Source organism: Sus scrofa, chromosome 4, assembly GCF_000003025.6.
Source record: "Sus scrofa isolate TJ Tabasco breed Duroc chromosome 4, Sscrofa11.1, whole genome shotgun sequence".
NCBI classification, from domain to species: Eukaryota; Metazoa; Chordata; class Mammalia; order Artiodactyla; family Suidae; genus Sus; species Sus scrofa.
Window position 1 is genome coordinate 94,409,748 of NC_010446.5, and position 23,275 is coordinate 94,433,022.

General features: G+C 38.1%; 1 protein-coding gene across 8 annotated transcripts in view; it reads left to right on the forward strand.

The window, feature by feature from the left end:
- Positions 1-23,275, forward strand: part of ASH1L (ASH1 like histone lysine methyltransferase) — a 187,463-nt gene that overhangs the window by 112,216 nt on the left and 51,972 nt on the right. For all 8 annotated transcript variants that reach the window (XM_021089697.1, XM_021089694.1, XM_013997002.2 and 5 more), the window contains one exon: positions 8,422-8,516. In XM_021089697.1, coding sequence (XP_020945356.1) covers positions 8,422-8,516 — 95 coding nt within the window. The remainder of the gene's footprint in view (positions 1-8,421; positions 8,517-23,275) is intronic.

Below are 23,275 nucleotides of genomic sequence, written 5' to 3' on the forward strand. Positions count from 1 at the left end.
TTAGGTTCACGACAAAATTGTTGGAAAGTATATAGAAAGTTTGCATATACCTTCTGTTGGTATGTGTGCTCAACCTCATTTATCATGGAAAAAATGATCCTTAACCCACTGAGCAAGGCCAGGAATCAAACCTGCATCCTCATGGATGCTAGTCAGATTCATTTCCACTGAGCCACAATGGGAACTCTCAAAGTTATTCTTTTTTATATTAATCATTTTAGGTTTTTAAAAACTGAGGGAAGAGTTTGAGTCAGTTAAAATTGAATCAAGATAAGACCATGGTATCAGTATGGGAAATGAATTAAATGAAAAGACCAGTTAGGAAGTAGGACACCTTTGTGGTTTTCCAGGATAGAAATCATGTAATGAACAAAGATAATAGCAGTGGCAGGATGTTGGAAAGGGTGGACTCTTACTTATTTATTTATTTATTTATTTATTCGGAAGGAATGGACTCTTGACATTGTTTGACATTGTTTGAAACGAATTAAAGACTGAAGGAATGGGAGGGAGTAAAGGATTGGGCTAGAATCAGTGATGATTCCCGTGTTTTGTTATGTATTCCTTCCTGGGTCTATGATGATGTCACTAAGATACTGTATAAAAATACAGCCAGTACTCCGTGGTTTAAGAAAACCTCTTAGGAGTTCTCGTCATGGCTCAGTGGTTAAAGAATCCGACTAGGAACCATGAGGTTGCAGGTTTGATCCCTGGCCTTGCTCAGTGGGTTAAGGATCCGGCGTTGCCATGAGCTGTGGTGTAAGTTGCAGACACGGTTCGGATCCCGTGTTGCTGTGGCTCTGGCGTAGGCCGGTGTCTACAGCTCTGATTAGACCGCTAGCCTGGAATCTCCGTATGCCACAGAAGCGGCCCTAGAAATGGCAGAAAGACAAAAAAAAAAAAAAAGAAAGAAAACCTCTTAAACCTCATGTATATAGGCACCAAAAAATGTCTAGTTGTATGGTCATCAAACTGTTAGTGGAAGTTAACCTGTGTATTAGTTTTCTATGCCCACTGTAATAAATTATTAAAGTTACTTAAAGCAAGTCAAATGTATTATTTTATACTTTCCCCAAGGTGAGAAGTTAGTTGGTGCTAGAGATATTTAGTCTTTTTTTTTTTGTCTTTTTAGAACTGTACCTGTGGCACATGGAAGTTGCCAGGCTAGGGGCTGAATCAGAGCACAGCCGCTGGCCTGCGCCACAGCTCACAGCAATGCCTGATCCTTAACCCACTGTGCGAGGCCAGAGATCAAACCCACATTCTCATGGATACTAGTCAGGTTTGCCACTGCTGAGCCACAAAGGAAACTCCAAAGATAGTTATTATTTAAACATTAAATAATTTCATACTACCATAAGAAGTTAATTTGTTGTAAAAAATTTTGTTTGGTATTTTCCTAAAGTGTATGTTTATTATCTATTTTTATGCACAGTTATGTGGTAATTTAAAGAAGATTGCAAATTGTACAAAAGCATTATGTACCATTCACCCAGATTCATCAAATATTGATATTCTGTTACATTTCTTTCTCCTCTTCCCTCCCTCCCTCCTCTACCTTTCTCTTACACACATATACAGACATATTTTTATTCTCAGGGTTTTCTTTGCTTCGGTTTTTTATTTCTTTTTTTGGCTGAACCCAGGGCATATGAAAGTGCCTGGGCCAGGGAGTGAATCAAGCTGTAGCTGCAACCTATGCCTGATCCATAACCCACTGCACTAGAGGGGACCTCCTTTTTTTGTTTTTCCTTGGGTTTTGTTTTGTTTTTTGGACAAAACATGCATGTGTGTTTTCTGCATGCACCTTCAGCAAGCAGAAGTTCCAGGGCCAGGGATCGATCCACCTAAGACACAGCAGTTGTTAACCACTAGGCCTCCAGGGAACTCCCTCCTCAATTTTTTTAATAAAGAGTTATAGAAATTTTAACCTATGATTCATAATTATTTCACAATGTATTTCCTATGAACCAGGACATCTCTTTCTATAAACAGGGTATAAATAAATTCAGGATCTTAACATTGCTACGGTACTATTAGCTAATGTACAGTTCATAATCAAATTTCACTAATTGTATCAGTTATGTCCTTTATAACAGTTTTTCTCTGCAGTGCAGATGTTATTGTCTTATTCCTGCTCTTACAGGAAAGTCTTCCATGTTTTCGTCAAGTATGATGTTAGTTGCGAGCTTGTCTTATATGGCCTTTATTACATTGCGATACATACTTTGTGGAGTGTTTTTATCATAAACGGATGTGCAGTATTGTCAAATGCTTTTTCTCCATCTATTGAGATGATCATATGATTTTTATTTTCTTTTTATGTCCATACCTACAGCATATGGAAGTTCCCAGGCTAGGGGTTGAATTGGAGACCTATGCCACAGCCACAGCAGATCCAAGCCGCATCTGTGACCTACACTGTAGCTTGTAGCAACACCCGGTCCTTAACCTATTGAATGAGGTCAGGGATCAAACCCACATTCTCATGGACGCTAGGTTGAGTTCTTAATCCGCTGAGCCACAACAGGAACGCCAATCATGATTTTTATTCTTTATTTTGTTTTTCTAGTATATCACATTGATTTTGCAGATGTTTGACCATTCTTGCATCCCTGAAATAAATTCCATTTGATCATGGGCTGTAGACCATTTAATGTATTGTTGGATTTACTTTATTAATATTTCATTGAGGATATTTACATCTGTTTTCATCAGGGAGATTAGCTCTTAATTTTCTCATAGTGTCCTCATGTTTTGGTGTCAGTGTAATGCTGACCTCATAAAATGAATTAAGAAGTGTTTCCTTGGAGTTCCCATCGTGGCGCAGCGGAAATGAATCCGTCTAGGAACTATGAGGTTGCAGGTTTGATCCCTAGCCTCGCTCAGTGGGTTAAGGGTCTGGTGTTGCTGTGAGCTGTAGTGTAGGTCACAGACGTAGCTCAAATCCCACGTTACTGTAGGTGTGGTATAGGATGGCACCTGTAGCTCTGATTGGACCCCTAGCCGGGAACCTCCATATGCCTTGGGTGTGGCCCTAAAAAAGGCAAAAAAAAAAAAGAAGTGTTTCCTCCTTTTTTTTTTTGAAGTGTTTAAGAAAGATTTTTATTAATTCTTTAAATATTTGGTAGAATTTACCAGTGAAACCTTTTGTTCCTAAATTTCTGTTTGTTGGGAGGTTTTGATTACTGATTCATGTGCCTTACTAGTTATCAGTCTACTCACATTTTCTTTTATTTTTAATAATTCAGTGAATGTTATTATATTTATAGTTGTGCAACCATTATCACAACCTAATTTTTTTTTTTTGTCTCTTTTTGCCTTTTTCTAGGGCCGCTCCCCGCGGCATATGGAGTTTCCCAGGCTAGGGGTCTAATCGGAGCTGTAGCCACCGGCCTACACTACAGCCACAGCAATGCAGGATCCGATCCTTGTCTGCAACCTACACCACAGCTCAGGGCAACACCGGATCCTTAACCCCCTGAGCAAGGCCAGGGACTAAACCCACAACCTCAGATTCCTAGTCAGATTCGTTAACCACTGTGCTACGACGGGAACTCCTTCACAACCTAATTTTTTAACATTTCCATCCAAACCCCAGTCCACTCCTCCATCCCCCCTGCCTGTCCCCTTTGGTAACCATGTTTTTAAAAGTCTGTGACTCTCTTTCTATTCTGCAAATAAGTTCATTTGTATCCTTTTTTTAAGATTCCACATACAGGTGATATCATAGGATATTTGTCTGTCACTGTCTTACTAATAACTTCATTTAGTATGATAATTTCTAGGTCCGTCCATGTTGCTGCAAATGCCATTATTTCATTGTTTTCATGGTTGAGTAATATTCCATTGTACATGTGTACCATATCTTTATCCATTCCTCTGTCGAGGACATTTAAGTTGCTTCCATGTCTTGGATATTGTAAGTAGTGCTGCAGTGAACATTGGGGTACATATATCCTTTCGAATCATGGTTTCTTCTGGATAGATGCCCAAAACTGGGATTGCTGGCTCATATGGTACTTCTATTTTTAGTTTTTTGAGGAACCTCCATAATGTTTTCCATAGTGGTTGCTCCAGTTTACATTCCCACCAACAGTGTAAGAGGGTTCCCTTTTCTCTGTACCTTCTCAAGCATTTATTGTTTGTAGTCTCTTTGATGATGGCCTTTCTGGCCAGTGTGACCTGGTACCTCATAGTAGTTGTGATTTGCATTTCTCTAATAATTGGTGATGTTGAGTATCTTTTCATGGGTTTTTTGGCCATCTGTATGTCTTTTTTGGGAAAATGTCTGCTTAGATGTTCTGCCCATTTTTTTGATGGGGTCGTTTGGTTTTTTTTTTTAATATTTAGCTACAAGAGAGGTTTATGTAGATGGAGATGAATCTCTTTTCAGTTGCATTATTTGTAAATATCTTCTCCCATTCTGTGGGTTGTCTTTTTATTTTGTCTAGGGTTTCCTTTACTGTGAAAAACGCTTTAAGTTTAATTAGGTCCCGTTTGGTTTTGTTGTTGTTGTTGTTGTTGTTTTGTCTTTTGTCTTTTTGTCTTTTGTTGTTGTTGTTGTTGTTGTTGCTATTTCTTGGGCCGCTCCCACGGCATATGGAGGTTCCCAGGCTAGGGGTTGAATCGGAGCTGTAGCCACCGGCCTACGCCAGAGCCACAGCAACGCAGGATCCAAGCCGCGTCTGCAACCTACACCACAGCTCACGGCAACACCGGATCATTAACCCACTGAGCAAGGGCAGGGACCGAACCCGCAACCTCATGGTTCCCAGTCGGATTCGTTAACCACTGCGCCACGACGGGAACTCCTTGTTGTTGTTTTTATTGTCATTACTCTAGGAGGTAGATTTGAGAAGATATTGCTGCGGTTTACGTCAGAAAGTATTCATCCTGTTTTCCTCTAAGAGTTTTATAGTATCCAATCTTATATTTAGGTCTCTAGTCCATTTAGAGGGTTGGGGGGGGTTGTTGTTTGGGTTTTTTGGTTTTTTTGGGGGGGGTGGTGGTTGGTTTAGGGCCACACCCACAACATACGGAAGTTCCCAGGCTGGGGGTTGAATCAGAGCTACAGCAACCAGGCTTCACCACAGCCATAGCAATGAGGGATCTAAACTGTGTCTGCTACCTACAGCACAACTCACGGCAACACTGGAGCCTTAACCCACTGAGCAAGGCCAGGGATCAAACCCGCATCTTCGTGGATACTAGTTGAGTTTGTTACCACTGAGCCACGATAGGAACTCCTCATTTTGAGTTTATTTTTGTGTATGGTGTTAGAGAGTGTTCTAATTTCATTCTAGTTTTCCCAGTATCATTATTGAAAAGGGTGTCTTTTATGTATTTTATATTCTTTCCTCCTAGATTAATTGATGATAGGTACATTCATTTCTGGGCTTTCTTTCCTGTTGCATTGATCTATATTTCTGTTTTTGTGCCAGCACCATATTATTTTTATGACTATAGCTTTGTAGTATAGTCTGAAGTCAGGGAGCCTCCAGCTCCATTTTTCTTTCTCAGGAATGCTTTGGCTACTCAGGGCCTTTTGTGTTTCCATACAAATTTTTTTTTTTCTTTTAGGGCTGTATCTTCAGTATAGAGAAGTTCTCGGTCTAGGGGTCAAATTGGAGCTGCAGATGCTAGCCTATGCCACAGCCACAGCAGCTCAGGATCCAGGCTGCATCCTACACCACAGCCACAGGAACTTGGGATCCGAGCTACGTCTGTAACCTGCACCACAGCTCATAGCAATGCCAGATCCCTAACCCACTAAGCAAGGCCAGGGATCAAACCACATCCTCAGGGATGCTAGTCAGATTCTTAAACCACTGAGCCACAACAGGAACTCCTTCATACCAATTTTAAAATATTTTGTTCTAGTTCTGTGAAAAATGCCATTGGTAATTTGATAGGGATTGCATTTAATCTGTATATTGCCTTGAGTAGTATAGTCATTTTAACAACATTGATTCTTTCAATCCAAGAACATGTGTGTCTTTCCATCTGTTTGTGTCATCTTTGGTTTCTTCCATTAGTGTCTTGCAGTTTTCAGAGTACAGGTCTTTTGTCTCTTTAGGTAAATTTACTCCTAGGTATTTTATTCTTTTTGATGTGATGGTATATGGAATTGTTTCTCTAATTTTTCTTTCTGATCTTTCATTGTTAGTATATAGAAATGCAGTCAATTTCTGTGTATAAATTTTATATCCTACAACTTTACCAAATCATTGATGAGCTCTAACAGTTTTCTGGTAGCATCTTTAGGATTTTCTAGGTATAGTATCATGTCATCTGCAAACAGTAATAGTTTTACTTCTTCCTTTACAAATTGGGTTTTTGTTTGTTGGAATGTTTTGATTAATCCTTAACCCTTATTAACCCACTGAGGGAGGCCAGAGATTGAACCCACGTCCTCATGGATCCTTGTCAGGTTTGTTACTACTGAGCCACAACAGGAACTCCTAGATTTGTTTTTTGAAAGGCATTATTTCGGATTTCATAGAGAAAGAAATATATGCATCTTACCTTATTAGAACTGTAAAGGAAAATAAAATCAGAATAGACCGAATGAGTCTTTCCTGAACTCCTTTTTTCTCACCTATTTTTTTGTCATTTCCTTTTTCTTTCCCCTTTTTTCCCCTCTTTTATATAGCTGAAATCTGTTTAGACTTTGATCTCATAACAAATATTAGGAACACATACCCAATAAAATGAGTGGACAAGGTACATTTACGGAACATTGTGGAATAAAGAGAATAGTAAGTGAATATGAGTTGAGCAAGAAACTGAGGTTTTCATCTTGAATCCCCTTACCAGCTACTGAGATTAATCCAAATCAGCCTTATAGAGCATCAGTGTTCAAATCTATATACTAGAGCTAACATTTCTTATCCATCAGGTAAGAAGAATTGATATAAATGATAATATGTAAAAATACTTTATAAACTATAAATCATTAACCAAATATAAGGCAGTCATGATCAAATCTGAAATTTAGGTTCTTTCTGCAGAACTTTTGGAGTATGCTGATGAGGGTCTTTCTTATATCTATTTTCTATATGAAAATGGGAGTTCCCGTCGTGGCTCAGTGGTTAACAAACCCAACTAGCATGCATATATATATGAAAATGCTTAGTATCCCTCCCCCACCAAACATAAGCATTTAAAATTTAAGCCACTGCCAGAGTTCCCATTGTGGCTCAGCAGAAACGAACTCAACTAGTGTCCCTGAGGGTGTGGGTTTGATCCCTGTCCTCATTTAGTGGGTTAAGGATCTGCTATTGCCGTGAGCTGAGGTGTGGGTCGCAGACATGGCTCTGATCTAGTGTGGCTGTGGCTGTGATGTAGGCTGGTGGCTATGGCTCCAATTCAGTCCCTAGCCTGAGAACTTCTATATGCCATGGGTACTGCCCTAAAAATACCAAAAAAAAAAAAAGAGGAACTAGAAAATTCATAAATATGTAGAAATTAAACAACATGCTACTCAGCAACCAAAGGGTCAGTGAAGAAGAGCTAGTTGCAAGCGTTGGTGGTATAGTGGTGAGCATAGCTGCCTTCCAAAAGAGGTGCTAGCTATAGCTCCAATTTGACCCCTAGCCTGGGAATTTCCGTATGTAGCATGTGTGGCTCTTAAAAAAAAAAAAAGGTTTAAGCCACTGTTAAAACAATACTCTTTTGGAGTTCCCTGATGGCTCAGCAGGTTAAGAATCCGATGTCACTGCAGAGGCTCAGGTCACTGCTGTGCTGAGGGTGCCATCCATGGCCTGGGAACTTCTGTATGCTGCAGGCATAGCCAAAAAAGTAAAAATAAAACAATATTCTTTTTTTCCCCCAATTCAGAATTTTATGTACAAACCAGATATGTATATAAATCAACTATTTCTGACATGTAGAACAAGTCACCCAGAATAGTTCATACATATAAACCCATTTATTACTATTAATTTTCTTTTTATCTTATTAGGAGAATCACATGAAATGACAAGTGTAAGTTCAAAATTATAGAAAAGTGCATACTTTTCCTGATACACTTTTCTTAAATTACCACTCTATGAATTTGGAATTTTTACTACTTTATGAAATTTGTACTTTATGGCTCAGTTGGATTACATTACTATTTTTTAATTGTTAATTAAATCCCCCCAGTATTTTCACATAAATTACCAAGAAGCCAAGTTCATTTCTTATTATATTTATTGTAAAAGTGATTTTTGATTCAAAAGAGTTTTTCATTTTCTTAAATTGAGTGTCATTGACTTATAGCACCATGTTCCAGGTACACAACATAGTGATTGATATTTTTGTACACAATGATTACTACCAAAACAAATATTCTTGATAGTGATTTGTTTTCTGTATTTGACCAGAAGAGGAAATTTCATTGCCTCTGACTATTTTCCATTCTCTTTTTCATCACAGCCCAAAGAGCCGATTGATCCAGTTAAAGAAAGAAAAGCTGGAATACACTCCAGGAGAACATGAATATGGATTATTCCCAGCCCCCATTCATGTTGGTGAGTGCTCAGTATATACAATATATTGCTGAGAAGTAATGATATTTTTGGGGTTTGGGAGATAATGTCTTTGTGTTCTTGTTATTTCTATATCTCCAGTGGAGTCAAGTATTTACCATTTATTTTATACTCACTCTGAAGAATTTTTCAAACTCTTTTGCTATCTAGGAGTCAAAATGATGTAACTCTTATTCACTGAAGTTTCAGTAAACAACAGTTACATATTCTTGATTATGTTAGTATATCATCTAGGAAAACCCAACTATTTGTTACTTCAGTTTCAAATGTTTTCTGTGTTCAAAGGGAGATGATTTATGGATATGTAATAATCAAAGAAAAAGGACCCACTCCTTTTTCTGATCATTTATATGCTTGAAAATTGATCAAGATTTATCTTTCTCTTAATTTTGGAGAAAAAGTCTTTGCTTGGCATTTTAATAATAATACCTTTCAGAATCCTAGATAAGTAAACAGTACCTTGGAGCTCCCTTGTGGTTCAGGTTAAGGATCTGGCATTGTCACTGCTGTGATATAGGTTAGATCCCTGGCCTGGGAACTTCTACATGCCACAGGCACAGCCAAAAAATACAAATAAAAAAGAGGTGCCTAGAACTCATTCTTGATTTCCCTTATTCTTGCATCACCTTATCAGGTCCATCTCCAAGTTTCATTATTTTCATCCTTGAAATATATCCAACTTCTCTTCAAATTCTACCGCCGTCATTCAAGACCATGCTACTGTTGTCTTCTGTTCAGGCCACTGCAGTAGACTTCCCACAGATATCTCCACTTGCGTATTTGCTCCCTTCCAATACACTCTCCACACCGTAAAAAGAGAAATAATTTTATAACTTTTTAATTTAATATTTTTATTAACGTATAATTGATTTACAGTGTTGTATTAGTTTCAAGTGTACAGCACTGTATTTGATATATAAATTTTTTTCATATTCTTTCCCCTTATAGTTACTATAAAATATTGACTATAGTTCCCTGTGCTCTATAATAGGTCTTTGTTAGTTATCTGTTTCATATATAGTAGTGTGTGTATGTTATTTCCATCCTCCTAATTTGCTCCTCTCCCCTTTCCCCTTTAATAACTGTAAGTTTGTTTTCTAGATCTATGGGTCTATTTCTGTTTTGTAAATAAGTTCATTTGTGTCTTTTTTTTTTTTTTTTAGATTCCACATATAAGTGATATCCCATGATATTTATCTTTCTATAGCTACTTCACTTAGTATGATAATCTCTCACTACATCCATATGATTTTATAACTTAAACTAAATCATCCCTAAAATCTTTCAGTGGCCTACCATTAAAGTATAAACTCCTTACCCTGACTGAAATGGTCTGGTTCCTGACTGTTTCATCATTTTACATCTATCTCTTCTCATCTTTCCCTTATACACTGTATTATGTTATGCTTGTCTTTTTTCAGATTCTAGATTATACCAAATTGCTTCCCACCAAATGATCATTATGTTTATTATTACCATTGCCTGAAAAGCTCTTCATCAAAACTCCCCCAGCTGATTTCTTTTCATCCTTTAAGGATGAGCTAAATGTCAGTATCAGCTTAAATATCACTTTCTTTAAAATTTTTTCCCTGATTATCCTATTAGAGAGGCTTCTTCCCTTTATTCAGTATCACAGCACCCTGATTGTTTCACTCTATAATTACTATATTTGTTTACTCATGTACTGTCCATCTCCCCTATTAGATTATAAGCTCCAGGAACACAGAGTCATTTGTCTTTTTATTCTCCTTTGATTTCCCAGTGTTTGGTGTATAGTAGAAGTTTAATAAATACTTGTTATACAAGTGAAAGAAAAGAGGAGAGATTAGGATAAATTATTGAACATAAGGGATTTCTGTTTGTGGCTCAACAGGTTACAAACTTGATTAATATCCATGACGATTTGGGTTCGATCCCTGGCCTCACTCAGTGGATTAGGGATCTAGCATTGACATGAGCTGTAGTGTAGGTTGCAGACATGGCTCGGATCCCATTTTGCTGTTGTTGTGGCATAGACCAGTAGCTGTAGCCCCAATTTGACCTCTAGCCTGGGAACTTCCATATGCCACGTGTGTCACCCAAAAAAGAAAAAAAAAAAAAAAAAAAAACTGTTGACCGTAGGATGACAGTTATTTTTTTTAGGAACAGTTTACTTGTGTACTATATGTTGATCTTGTGCTTTTGTTTTTCTCTTGACCTATGACTCTTGACGCTCTTGACTGTAGGGCTCTTCTCCGTGTTATAATTATCTAATTCCATTTTTCTGCCCAGATTGCCCAGCACTAGCAATGCATTATATTAAAAGAAGCAAGGGACATTTCCTTGTGGAGCAGCAGGTTAAGTAAGGATCCAGCATTGCCACAGTTGTGGTGATTGAAACTGCAATGTAGTTTCAATCCCTGGCCTGAGAATTTCCCATGCTGCACATGCGGCCAAAAAAAGGCAACAGGCATTGACAAGTTCTGCAATAAAGATTAGTTTGTTTTAATGAATCTGTATTGGATGGCTGGAGAATGGTTTAACTACAATGTTTAATTCTCAGCTAGATAAGTGTACTAGTGCTTAATTAAGGAAAGTAAGAGTAAGTTCCATGTTCTCTGGGCTTAGTGCCAAAGTTCTTTTCAAAGAACCTTTTGTTTTTAGAAATGAGGTCATAGCAGTGGAAGCTGATTCTCAGCAGATTTAGCTATTTCCTAGAATCTGCTAATGATAAATTGGCTTTGAAAATGAAAATTTAAAAGTCCTATTTAAAGGAAAACGTGAACATTTTGATCTCACTAGTTTTATCCTGGGTGGGAAATTGGCTAACTCAAGGATAAAAAGAAATAATTTAATTTTCTAAATATTAAAGTAAGGGATATGTTTTAATGAGTAATGATAAGTATTAAAGCTTTTTTTTTTTTTTTCTTTTTCTTTTTATGGCTGTACCCACAGGGTATGGAAGTTTCCTGTCTAGGGGTCAAATCAGAGCTGCAGCTACCCACCTACACCACAGCCACAGCAATGCCAGATCCAAGCCACGTCTGCTACCTACACCACAGCACAAGGCAGCGTTGGATCTTTAACCCACTGAGGGAGGCCAGGGATTGAACCTGCCTCTTCATGGATACTGGTTGGATTCATTACTGCTGAGCCACAACAGGAACTCCATATCTTTATGGTATGCAGCTTCATCATTTTTAAATGATATAACCAAATAGTACATTACTAGCAACTCTGTTACCTTACACTTAAAAATGCATAAGGGGATTCATAGTTTTTCAGAAATTTTCTGGGAAATAGGGAAGCAAAAAACATGAAGACATAATCTTTCATATTTGGTTTCTGGCATCATTTAGGCCTTAATTTAAATTCATCTCCAGCAGTTCCCATTGTGGCTCAGTGGTAAAGAACCTGACATAGTGTCCATGAGAATTCAGGTTCAATCTCTGGCCTCACTCAATAGGTTAAGGATCTGTGACATAGGTTGCAGGTGTAGTTTGGATCTGGTATTGCCATGACTGTGGTGTAGGCCTGCAGATGCAGCTTCAGTTCAACCCCAAGCCCGGGAACTTCCATATGCCAAAGGTACAGCCGTAAAAAGAAAAAAAAATTTTCACCTCCACCACTTACCAGCTATGCAACCTTGGACAAGTTGACACATCTCAAGACCTCAGAATCTTTATTTTAAAGTAGAAATTAATATGAATATTAAATACAGCAATGCATGTAATACTTAGCATAGTACCTAACAGTAATCATTCAGTAAATGTAATTACTATAGTTGTTTTTGCAGTAGAATGTCGATCAGCAAGAATCTGTTACTTAGTACATAGTTTCCCCCATCTTTTTACTCTGGCAGTTATTGTGAAATATATTGTGATACTCTTTGGCTGAGCTCAGAAAATAATTCAGAATCCTTTTCAACGTAGCTTTTGTCAGTTGCCACTACCAGTCATTCAGACTCATGTCAAATCTTGACTACTTTTCCTGATGTAGTGGAAAGAACATAGACCTTATGTGCACAAAATAATTAAGATAGTAGGCCTCAGACTTCTGTTCTTAGAAGTTCTGCTTACAGGGTTGGCCAGTGGCTGACATCTGGAAACTTGAGTAGAATGGTTACCTTTGTTGATATAAAACTTCCTAGATGATAACAGTAATTTACTGTGCCTGCCTTGTATAAACTGTATGGTTTCTACTGAACATATGTTTTCATTCTAAGAATCTGGAATTTTAGTACATCCTAGGCAGAGGGTACCAATATGACCAACTACCAATTAAAACCTTGGGTGCTGAGTTTCTAACGAGCTTTCTTTTTCTTTTTCTTTTTCTTTTTTTTTTTTTTTATTTTATTTTCTCTTTTTAAGGCCATGCCTGCAGCCTGTGGTCATTCCCAGGCTAAGAGTTGAATCAGAGCTGCAGCTGCTGGCCTGCACCATGGCCACAGCAATGCAGTATCCAGGCCGCATCTGCAGCCTACGCTGCAGTTCATGGCAGTGCCAGATGCTTAACCCACTGAGCAGGGCCTGGGATACTAGTTGGGTTCTTAATCCACTGAGCCACAATGGGAACTCCATAATGAGCTTTCTTGTTAGACAGCATTTTATGCATATTGTCACAATGCATTGCCATAGATTTCATCTTGTGTGACATTACTGGGAGAGTACTTTGTAAACTTGTGCCTGGTTTCCTCCAGATTTTGCCCTACATATATATATATATACACACACACACACATATATATATACACATATATATATACACACACACACACATATATATACACACACATATATATACACACACACATATATATGTATATATACACACATATATATACACACACATATGTATATATACACACATATATACACACATATATGTATATATATACACACACATATGTATATATATACACACACACACATATATATACACATATATATATATTTTTTTTTGTCATTACTGATTTTGCTTTGTATCTTTTTGCTATACCAAAGTAGAGTCTTGAGTCTGATTTTATGCTAGTACTATTAGTCACCAAACCTGAAGGTGTTCTTGGGGACCCTTGGCATACCTTAGAATCAAACACATAGACTACTCTTTTCATTCCACACTCTTAAGAGTTAAATGATCTTTTTTTTTTTTTTCTTTCTTTTTTTTTTTGCTAGTTTCTTGGGCCGCTTCCGCGGCATATGGAGGTTCCCAGGCTAGGGGTTGAAACGGAGCTGCAGACACCGGCCTACACCAGAGCCATAGCAACGCGGGATCCGAGCCGCGTCTGCAACCTACACCACAGCTCACGGCAACGCCGGATCATTAACCCACTGAGCAAGAACAGGGACCGAACCCGCAACCTCATGGTTCCTAGTCAGATTTGTTAACCGCTGCGCCACGACGGGAACTCCAAGAGTTAAATGATCTTAAACAAGCTACTTATCTACTCTGCATCTCAGCCTCTTCACCTATCTATCGGACTGTTTCCAACTTGAGTTGTGAGGATTAAGTGATATTTATTTTGTACTTAATATATATTGGTTAGATGCACTAACCAAGACAAAGTAAATGATAAAGTAAATTACCAGTATCCATGCTAATCATCTTATACTCCTTCCTCTTGGTTTACTATAATCAAGTAAAGTTGTCCCCTCCGTATTGGTGGGATATTGGTTCTGGGAGCCCTCAGATAGCGAAATCCAAGGATATTCAAGTCCCTTGTATAGTCGTATAGTATTTGCAGATAACCTATACATATCCTACTGTACTTTTAATCATCTCTAGGTACTTATAAAGCTGTATAAATAGTTGCCAGTACTGGGCAAATTCTAATTTTGCTGTTTGGAACTTTCTGGAATTTTTTAAAGTTTATTTTTGATCCAAATTTGTTTGAATCTACAGATGCAGAACCCACAGGTAAAGAGGGGTGGCAGTACTCAATGCCAATGAAAAGAACAAAACTGTTCCACTCATTTCAGAAAACTGAGGTATTAGCTGAAAGAAGAAAATAATAAAGAATAGAAATCAATGAAATATTAAACAGACAATAAGGGAACAAAAGTTTGAAAATAGCAACAAAACTGATCATTTCTAGATGCACTAACCAAGACAAAGTAAATGATAAAGTAAATTACCAGTATCCATGCTAATCATCCTATAGTCATTAAGAGGCTAATAATTGAATTCAACTTTATGCCAGTTTAAAATGTATGTGTAACGGGCTAATTCCTTACAAAATGCAACTTCTAAAACTAATGTAAGATGAAATCAAATATCTGAATAGCCCTTATCACTGAAAGAAATTGAGTTCCTGAAAGCTACCATGTAGCACAGTGGGTTTAGGATCCAGCATTGTTGCTGCTGTGGCGCAAGCTATAACCATGTATGGGATCTTCCATGTGCTGGGGGTGCAGCCAAACAAAAATGGGTAAATAAAAATAAAAGAGGAGTTCCCATTGTAGCTCATTGCTATAAGAACCTGACTAGTACCCATGAGGATGCAGGTTCCATTCCATTCCTTGCTCAGTGGGTTAAGGATCCATCATTGCTGTGAGCAGCAGCATAGGTTGCAGACATGGCTCAGATCTGGCGTTGCTGTGGCTATGGCATAGGCCGGCAACTGCAGCCCTGATTCAGCCCCTAGCCCAGGAACTCCATATGCCACACCTGTGACCCTATTAAAAAAAAAAAAAGGAAAAAAAGAACAAAATTGAGTTCCTTACTAAATCTTACACATTAAAAATTCCAGAACAAAACAATTTCCTTATGAACTCTCTTATATATTTGAGAAAGAAATAGCATCAGTCTTACAGAAACACTTTATGAAGACAGAGGAAAAACACTTCCCAGCTCATTTTATGAGGCTAATGTAACCCTGGTAGAAAACCCAACAAAAACTTCCTGCTGAATAAAACAACTACAGAACAAAATTGATTGTAAACTCTTAGGACTAGAAAGGAATTTCCTGAGTGTTATAAAAAGCAGATCATACTTAACTATACTTTAATACAACTTAAAAAAAAAAAAAGCAGCAGATCATACTTAATGAGATATTGAATGCTTCCTCCTAAAATTGGAAAAAAGGTAAAAATGTTCACCTTCATTACTTCTTTTCAACATTATTCTGGATGTGCTAGCCAGTGCAGTAAGGCAAAAAAGATGAGTATAAGTCATGAACATCAGGAATGAAAAAGTAAAATTGTTTCTCTTTGCAAATAACATGGTCATGTATGTAGAAAATCTAAAAAGATGTACTACAACTAATAGCGAGGTTACTAGAAACAAAAGCAGTATGTAAAAGTCAATTGTGATGGACTGAGAGTTTGGGGTTAGTAGATGCAAACTATTACATTTAGAATGGATAAGAAATTAGGTCCTATGTACAGCACAGGGCACTATATCCAATTACTTGTGGTAGAAAATAATGGAAGCTGATATGAGAAAAAGTATTTATATGTATGATTGGGTCACTTTGCTGTACAGCGGAAATTGACAGAACATTATAAATCAAGTATAATTTAAAAATTTTAAATCACTTGTATTCTTACAAAACTGCATATACTCTTACCATACAATCCAACAACTGAATTCCTTTGGTATTTTTTACCCAAAGAAATTGAAAACTTAAGTCTGTGCAGTAACCTGCACACATGTTTATGGTAGCTTTATTCATAGTTGCCAAAACTTGAAAGCAGCCAAGATATCTTTTGTTATATGAATGGGTAAACTGTGGTATATCAGGCAATGGGATATTGTTCCACACTGAGAATAAATGAGCTGTCAAGCTATGAAGAACTTTAAATTCATAGTACTAAAGCTTCATGACGTTGAAGAACTTTCATTTCATGGTACTGAATGAAATAAGCCAATCTGAAAAGGCTGCATACTATATGATTCCAACTAAATGACATTCTAGAAAAGGCAAAACTTTAGAGACATTAATAGGATTAGTAGTTGCCAGTGGTTTGGGGGGAAGTAAGGATGAATCTACAGAGCACAGAGGATTTTTATGACATCAAAACTATTCTTTTTGGGAGTTCCCGTCGTGGCGCAGTGGTTAACGAATCCGACTAGGAACCATGAGGTTTCGGGTTTGGTCCCTGCCCTTGCTCAGTGGGTTAACGATCCGGCATTGCCGTGAGCTGTGGTGTAGGTTGCAGACGCGGCTCGGATCCAGCGTTGCTGTGGCTCTGGCGTAGGCCGGTGGCTACAGCTCCGACTCAACCCCTAGCCTGGGAACCTCCATATGCCGTAGGAGCGGCCCAAGAAATAGCAACAACAACAACAACAACAAATTAAAAAAATAAAAATAAAAAAATAAAAAAAAACTATTCTTTTCGGAGTTCCCATCGTGGCGCAGTGGTTGACGAATCCGACTAGGAACCACGAGGTTGAGGGTTCGATCCCCGGCCTTGCTCAGTGGGTTAACAATCCGGCGTTGCCGTGAGCTGTGGTGTAGGTTGCAGACGCAGCTCGGATCCCGCGTTGCTGTGGCTCTGGCGTAGGCCGGTGGCTACAGCTCCGATTCAACCCCTAGCCTGGGAACCTCCATATGCCGTAGGAGCGGCCCAAGAAATAGCAACAACAACAACAACAACAACAACAAAAAAAAGACAAAAGACAAAAAAAAAAAAACTATTCTTTTCGATGCTGTAATAGTGAATGCATGTCACTATACATTTGTCCAAAGCCACAGAATATGCAATACCAAGAGCGAACCTTAATAGAAACTGGAATTTGATAATGATATGTCAATACAGACTCATCACTTGTTAACACACGTATGGCTCTGGTGGAGGGTACTGATAATGGGGTAAGCTATGCATGTTTACGGGCAAGAGGTATATGGGAAATCTCTGTACCTTCTATTCCATACTGTATCCTAAATACATAAAGAACTCCTACAAATGATTTTTTTTAAGACAGCTCAATTTTAAAATGAAGGTTTGGGAGTTCCTGTAGTTGCTCAGTGGTTAACGAACCTGACTAGCATCCATGAGGCTGCGGGTTCAATCCCTGGCCTCGCTCAGTGGGTTAAGGATCCGGCGTTGCCCTGAGCTGTGGTATATATAGGTCACAGATGTTTCAGATCCCGTGTTGCTATGGCTGTGGCATAGGCCAGAGGCTACAGCTCCGATTCAACCCCCTAGCTGAGAACCTCCATGTGCCTCAGGTGCAGCCCTAAAAAGACAAAAAAAAAAAAAAATTTGTAATTTGTAAAAATGAAAATAAAATGAAGGTTTGAACACAGACTTCACCAAAGAGAATATACAAATGGCCAATAAATACACAAAAAATATTCAGTATCATAACTCATCAAGGAAATGCAAATTAAGAGGTGAGATACCACACAGCCGCAGATTACCTAAAATTAAAAATACAGCATCGAGGGAATTCCTGCTCTGGTGCAGTGGTTTAAAAATCTGACTGCAGCAGCTTGAGTTGCTGCGGATGCTGCAGGTTTGATCCCCAGCCCAGCACTGTGAGTTAAAGGATCCTGCTTGCCACAACTGTGGCATAGATTGCATTTGTGGCTCAGATTCAATCCCTGGCCCGGGAACTTCCATATGCCACAGGTGCGGCCATTAAAAAAAAAAAAAAAATACAGCACCAAGGAGTTCTCCTGTGGCACAGCAGGTTAAGGATCCAACATTGTCACTCCAACAGCTTGGGTCACAGCTGTAGCACAGGTTTGATCCCTGACTCAGGAATTTCCTCATGCCATGGGTGCAGTCAAAAAAAGAAAAAAATATAGCACCAAATGTGGGCTCAACCAGAAAGCTTATATGTAGTTGCTTTAAGTAAAATGGTAAAACTTTCTGAAAAGCTCTGGCAGCTTTTATAAAACTAAACATACACTTACAAAGAAAAATTGATACTTGTGTCCATAAGATGTAATGTTTCTTGTAGCCTTGTTTAGAATGGCTGTGAAATAGAGATAGACCAGGTAACCGTTAATAGAAGAAGAAATAAACTGTGGTGTATTCATACAGTGCACTGTTAATCAGCAGTAAAAAGGAAGAAACTTTTGTATTCGATATATATTCCACTTCAGAAATGATGAAGCAAATCTGCTTTTCCCAGTTCTGTTAAGTATGAGTAAAAATTTCTTTTTAAAATGTTAAATATCGTGGCATTCCAACCAGGACACGGTGGTTAAGAATCCAATTGCAGGAGTTCTCGTCGTGGCACAGTGTTAACAAATCCGACTAGGAACCATGAGGTTGCGGGTTCGATCCCTGGCCTTGCTTTTAGTGGTTTAAGGATCCAGCGTTGCCGTGAGCTGTGGTGTAGGTTGCAGACACGGCTCAGATCCCACACTGTGGTAGGCCGGCAGCTGTAGCTCCGATTAGACCCCTAGCCTGGCTGCGGGAAGCAGCCCTAGAAAAGGCAAAAAGACAAAAAAAAAAAAAAAAAAAAAAAAGAATCCAACTGCAGCAGCTCTGGTCATGGTAAAGGTGGGGATTCAATCCCCAGCCCAGAACAGTGGGTTAAAGGATCCGATATTGCCACAGCTGGATCCTTAACCCACTGAGCGAGGCCAGGGATCAAACTCCTATCTTCATAGACACTATATCGGGTTCTTAATCCACTGAGCCACAATAAGAACTCCCCACAAGGAATACTTAAGAATTCAATTTCTCCACATCCTTGGTAACACTTAAAATTTTTTGGTTTTGTTTCATACTAGTCATCCTGATGGTATCTCATTATGGTTTTGATTTGCATTTCCCTAATGATTAGTGATGTTTAGCATCTCTTCATGTACTTATTGGCCATATGTATATCTTTTTTACTAAAATGTCTCTTCAAGTCCTTGTCCATTTTTGAATTGAGTCAGTTTTTTTATTCTTCAGCTTTAGTTCTTTTTATGAATAATTCCTTATCACATATATGATAAATTGGAGAATACTTCTATGACATTAATAGAGAAAACCATAAAGTATATAAATGCCAAATGATCATTTAATTATATACACTACCATATTGAAGATAACATCTCTAATAATCACAGTTGACTGTGGTAGTTTACAATAAGTATGTTAAAATTAGATTTTTAGGTAAGGTTGAGAATGAGGCAAAGGACAGAATTTGATGGGGAAGGATTTAGCTTTAAATTAGAAGAATGACACCTAAGAATATAAAAGTGGGAGGGAGCTGGTTATGTTTAAGAAATTATGCTTCTCTAGCCATTGTGGAAAACAATATGGAGGATCCTCAAAAAAAATTAAAAGTAAAACTACTATATAATCAGCAGTTTCACTTCTGGGAATATATCCAAAGAAATGAAAGCACTAACTTGAAAAGATACCTGCACACATTCATAGTAGCATTATTTACAACAACCAGGAAATGAAAACAAGTGTCCATCAGAGGATGAATGGATAAAGGAGTTGTTGTATGTATGCCATGCCACAGTATACATGTAAATACAATGTATAGATATGAGGAAATCCTGTCATTTGTGACAACATGAATGGACCTTGAGGGCATTATGCTAAGTGAAATAAGTCAGACAGAAAAAGACAAATACTATGTGATCTCCACAGTATGGAATCTAAAAACATGAGTGTGTGTGTGTGTGTGTGTGTGTATAAAATTGAAAAGGAGATCAGATTATTTGTGGTTACCAGAGTTGAGGGAGAGGGGAAAGGGAATAAGTGCTGAAAAGATACAAATTTCCAGTTATAAAATAAATAGGTACTAGGGATATAATAAGCATGATGACTATAGTTAACATTACTGAATGTCATCTATGAAAATTGTTAAGAGAGTAAATCTTAAAAGTGTTCTTATCACAAGGTAAAGAAGTTTTTGTTTTTTTTTTTTATTTTAAGGCTGTACCTGTAGCATATGGAAGTTCCCTGGCTAGGAGTCATTCAGAGCTGCAGCCGCCAGCCTACGGCCTTTGCCACAGCCACAGCAACACCAGATCCGAGCTGCAACTGCAGCCTACACCACAGCTTGTGGCAACGCCAGATCCTTAACCCACTGATGGAGGCCAGGGCTCGAACCCACATCATGTATGCTCAAACTAGTATCCCACATCATGGATACTAGTCAGGTTCTTAACCCATTGAGCCACAATGGGAACTCCCAAGTTTTTTTCTTTTTTTGCTTCTTTTTTTAATTGTACGTCTAAGAGATAATGCTGACTAAATTTATATCCATAATCATTTCACATATATGTGACTCAAACCATTATGCAGTACACCTTAAACTTTTACAGTTATATATGTCAATTATATCCCAGTACAACTGGGGGGAAATTAATTAGTAAACCAAGCCAAAAAAAAAAAAAAATGAAAGAGATTAACTGTGCTTAGGAAGAGTAAAAGTCAAGAAAATGAGGAAAGATGATGATATTGCTTAGTAGGGCTATAAGAGAACAGTGGAGTACCTCTAAACTTAAGCCACGGAATATATATTTTCATTCATTCAGAAAATATTTAATACCTACTCTTTGATCAGGCAGTTTTCTAGATGCTTGTGATACATCAATAAACAAGATAGGTAAAAATCCTTGCCTCTGTGGAGCTGACATTCTTTCAGTGGAAGGTGTGAATCACAATATTCCTATCTTTTTAGGTCTCACCTGTTTTTCCTCAGGCTGACAAAACCAAAAACTTTACATTGTACTAATGTTTTGTCTAGTGAAATTTGAAGCTTCCTTTTAAGTGTCTTTGATTATTATTTATAACCCCCTTGATGGCACACATTTCACTGAAATATTACCACTACAGCTTTTCTTTGGGGAGTGAGTATTGGGACTATTTTCATAGAATGAAAAGAAAAGATTAATAATTTCTATTTGAAGAGTGATATTATAACCCAGTGCTTAGATTTTATTTAAACAAACAGGACTTTTTCTGAAGTCAGTCACCCTATTCTTGTTTTAAAAAAAGAAAAAAACACATTTTTGTCAGATTTTAAGCTATCTTAGAGGCAAAGCCATAGTTATCTTTCTTTTTGTTGGATACCTCTCTCTCCTTTGGTTTCCTCATTTGCCTAGCTACCTCCTTAGCAATGGAGAATTTTTGTGGAGATGTTCCTCCTCCTGTTGTTCATTTCAGGATTGATTTTGTAAAAGAAAAATCTTCATGGACCTTCCCTCTTAGATTTCAAGGTCAACACAAGTCTCTTCTTGAAATAACTTTATTGCCCACAAATTCAATTTTCTTTCAAGAGAGAAAGAAAAGGATTTCTTTTCTCTTGTCCTAGTGATGAGTGGCAGGATTTGAGATTTCACAGCTCCAGCACTGTAAGAAAAATCCACAAAAGATACGATTTCATCTAATTTCTAGATGGATAGAAAATGATTTTTTTCCCATTTTTAAAGTGAGGATTAAGGAGTTCCCTTAGTGGCGCAGTGGTTAACGAATCCGACTAGGAACCATGAGGTTGCAGGTTCGGTCCTGCCCTTGCTCAGTGGGTTAACGATCTGGCGTTGCCATGAGCTATGGTGTAGGTTGCAGACGCGGCTTGGATCCCGCGTTGCTGTGGCTCTGGCGTAGGCTGGTGGCTATGGCTCCGATTAGACCCCTAGCCTGGGAACCTCCATATGCCACGGGAGCGGCCCAAGAAATAACAAAAACAAAAAAAAAGTGAGGATTAACCAAAAATAATTTTTCCAAATGAGGAGCTCCTGAATAGATTCCTGTAAAATATCAGCTCTTGCAGAATTTGACCAAGGAAATCTCTTTAGGTGAGTTTCAAAATGATTACCTGGCTCTAGTCAGGTTTCAGAAATGTTAAAGGAAAGGAAAGACTGACCCATCATTTTTCCTCCAGCTCTCAGTATAGGGATTAGAGAGGAGGAATACAAGTAATGTCAGGAAAAGCATCATAACATCTATGGAGACGTTGCTAGGAAAACTAAAGATATTGGGCTCTGTGGAAAATTGTGTCTTTGAATTTAGTCAAAGTAGTTAATGGATGCTTTCTTTCTTAGAAAGAGAAAGAAAAGTATTCTCTTAAAAATTCGTAACTTACTGTTTGCACCTTCACCCTTTTTTTAACTTAGTGAATTTTATTACATTTATACTTGTACACGATCATCACAACCCAATTTTATAACTTTTCCATCCCAAACCCCCAGCCCATCCCCCACCCTACCTCCCCAGCCTTTCTCCTTTGGAAACCATGGTTTTTCAAAGTCTGTGAGTCAGTATTGTTCTGCAGAGAAATTTAGATTCCACATGTAAGTGATAGCATATGACATTGGTGTCTCACTGTCTGACTAGCCACTTACCATGATAATTTCTAGGTCCATCCATGTTGCTGTAAATGCCATTATTTCATGCCTTTTTATGACCCATGTTCCACTGTGCGTATATACCACATCTTCTTTATCCACTCCTCTGTCGATGGACGTTTAGGTTGCTTCCATGTCTTGGCTATTGTATATAGTGCTGCAATGAACATTGGAGTACATGTGTCTTTTCAAGTCATGGTTTTCTCTGGATAGATGCCCAGGAGTGGGATTGCTGGATCAAATGGTAATTCTGTTTTTAGTTTTTTGAGGAATCACCATACTTTTTCCCATAGTGTTTGTACCATTTTACATTCCCACCAACAGTGTAACGGGGTTTCCTTTTCTCCACACCCTCTTCAGCATTTACTGTTCATAGATTTTTTTGATGATGGCTATTCTGGCCAGTGTGAGGTGGTACCTCATAGTTTTGATTTGCATTTCTCTTAATAATTAATGATGTTGAACATCTTTTCGTGTGTTTTTTGGCTATCAGTATGTTGTCTTTGGA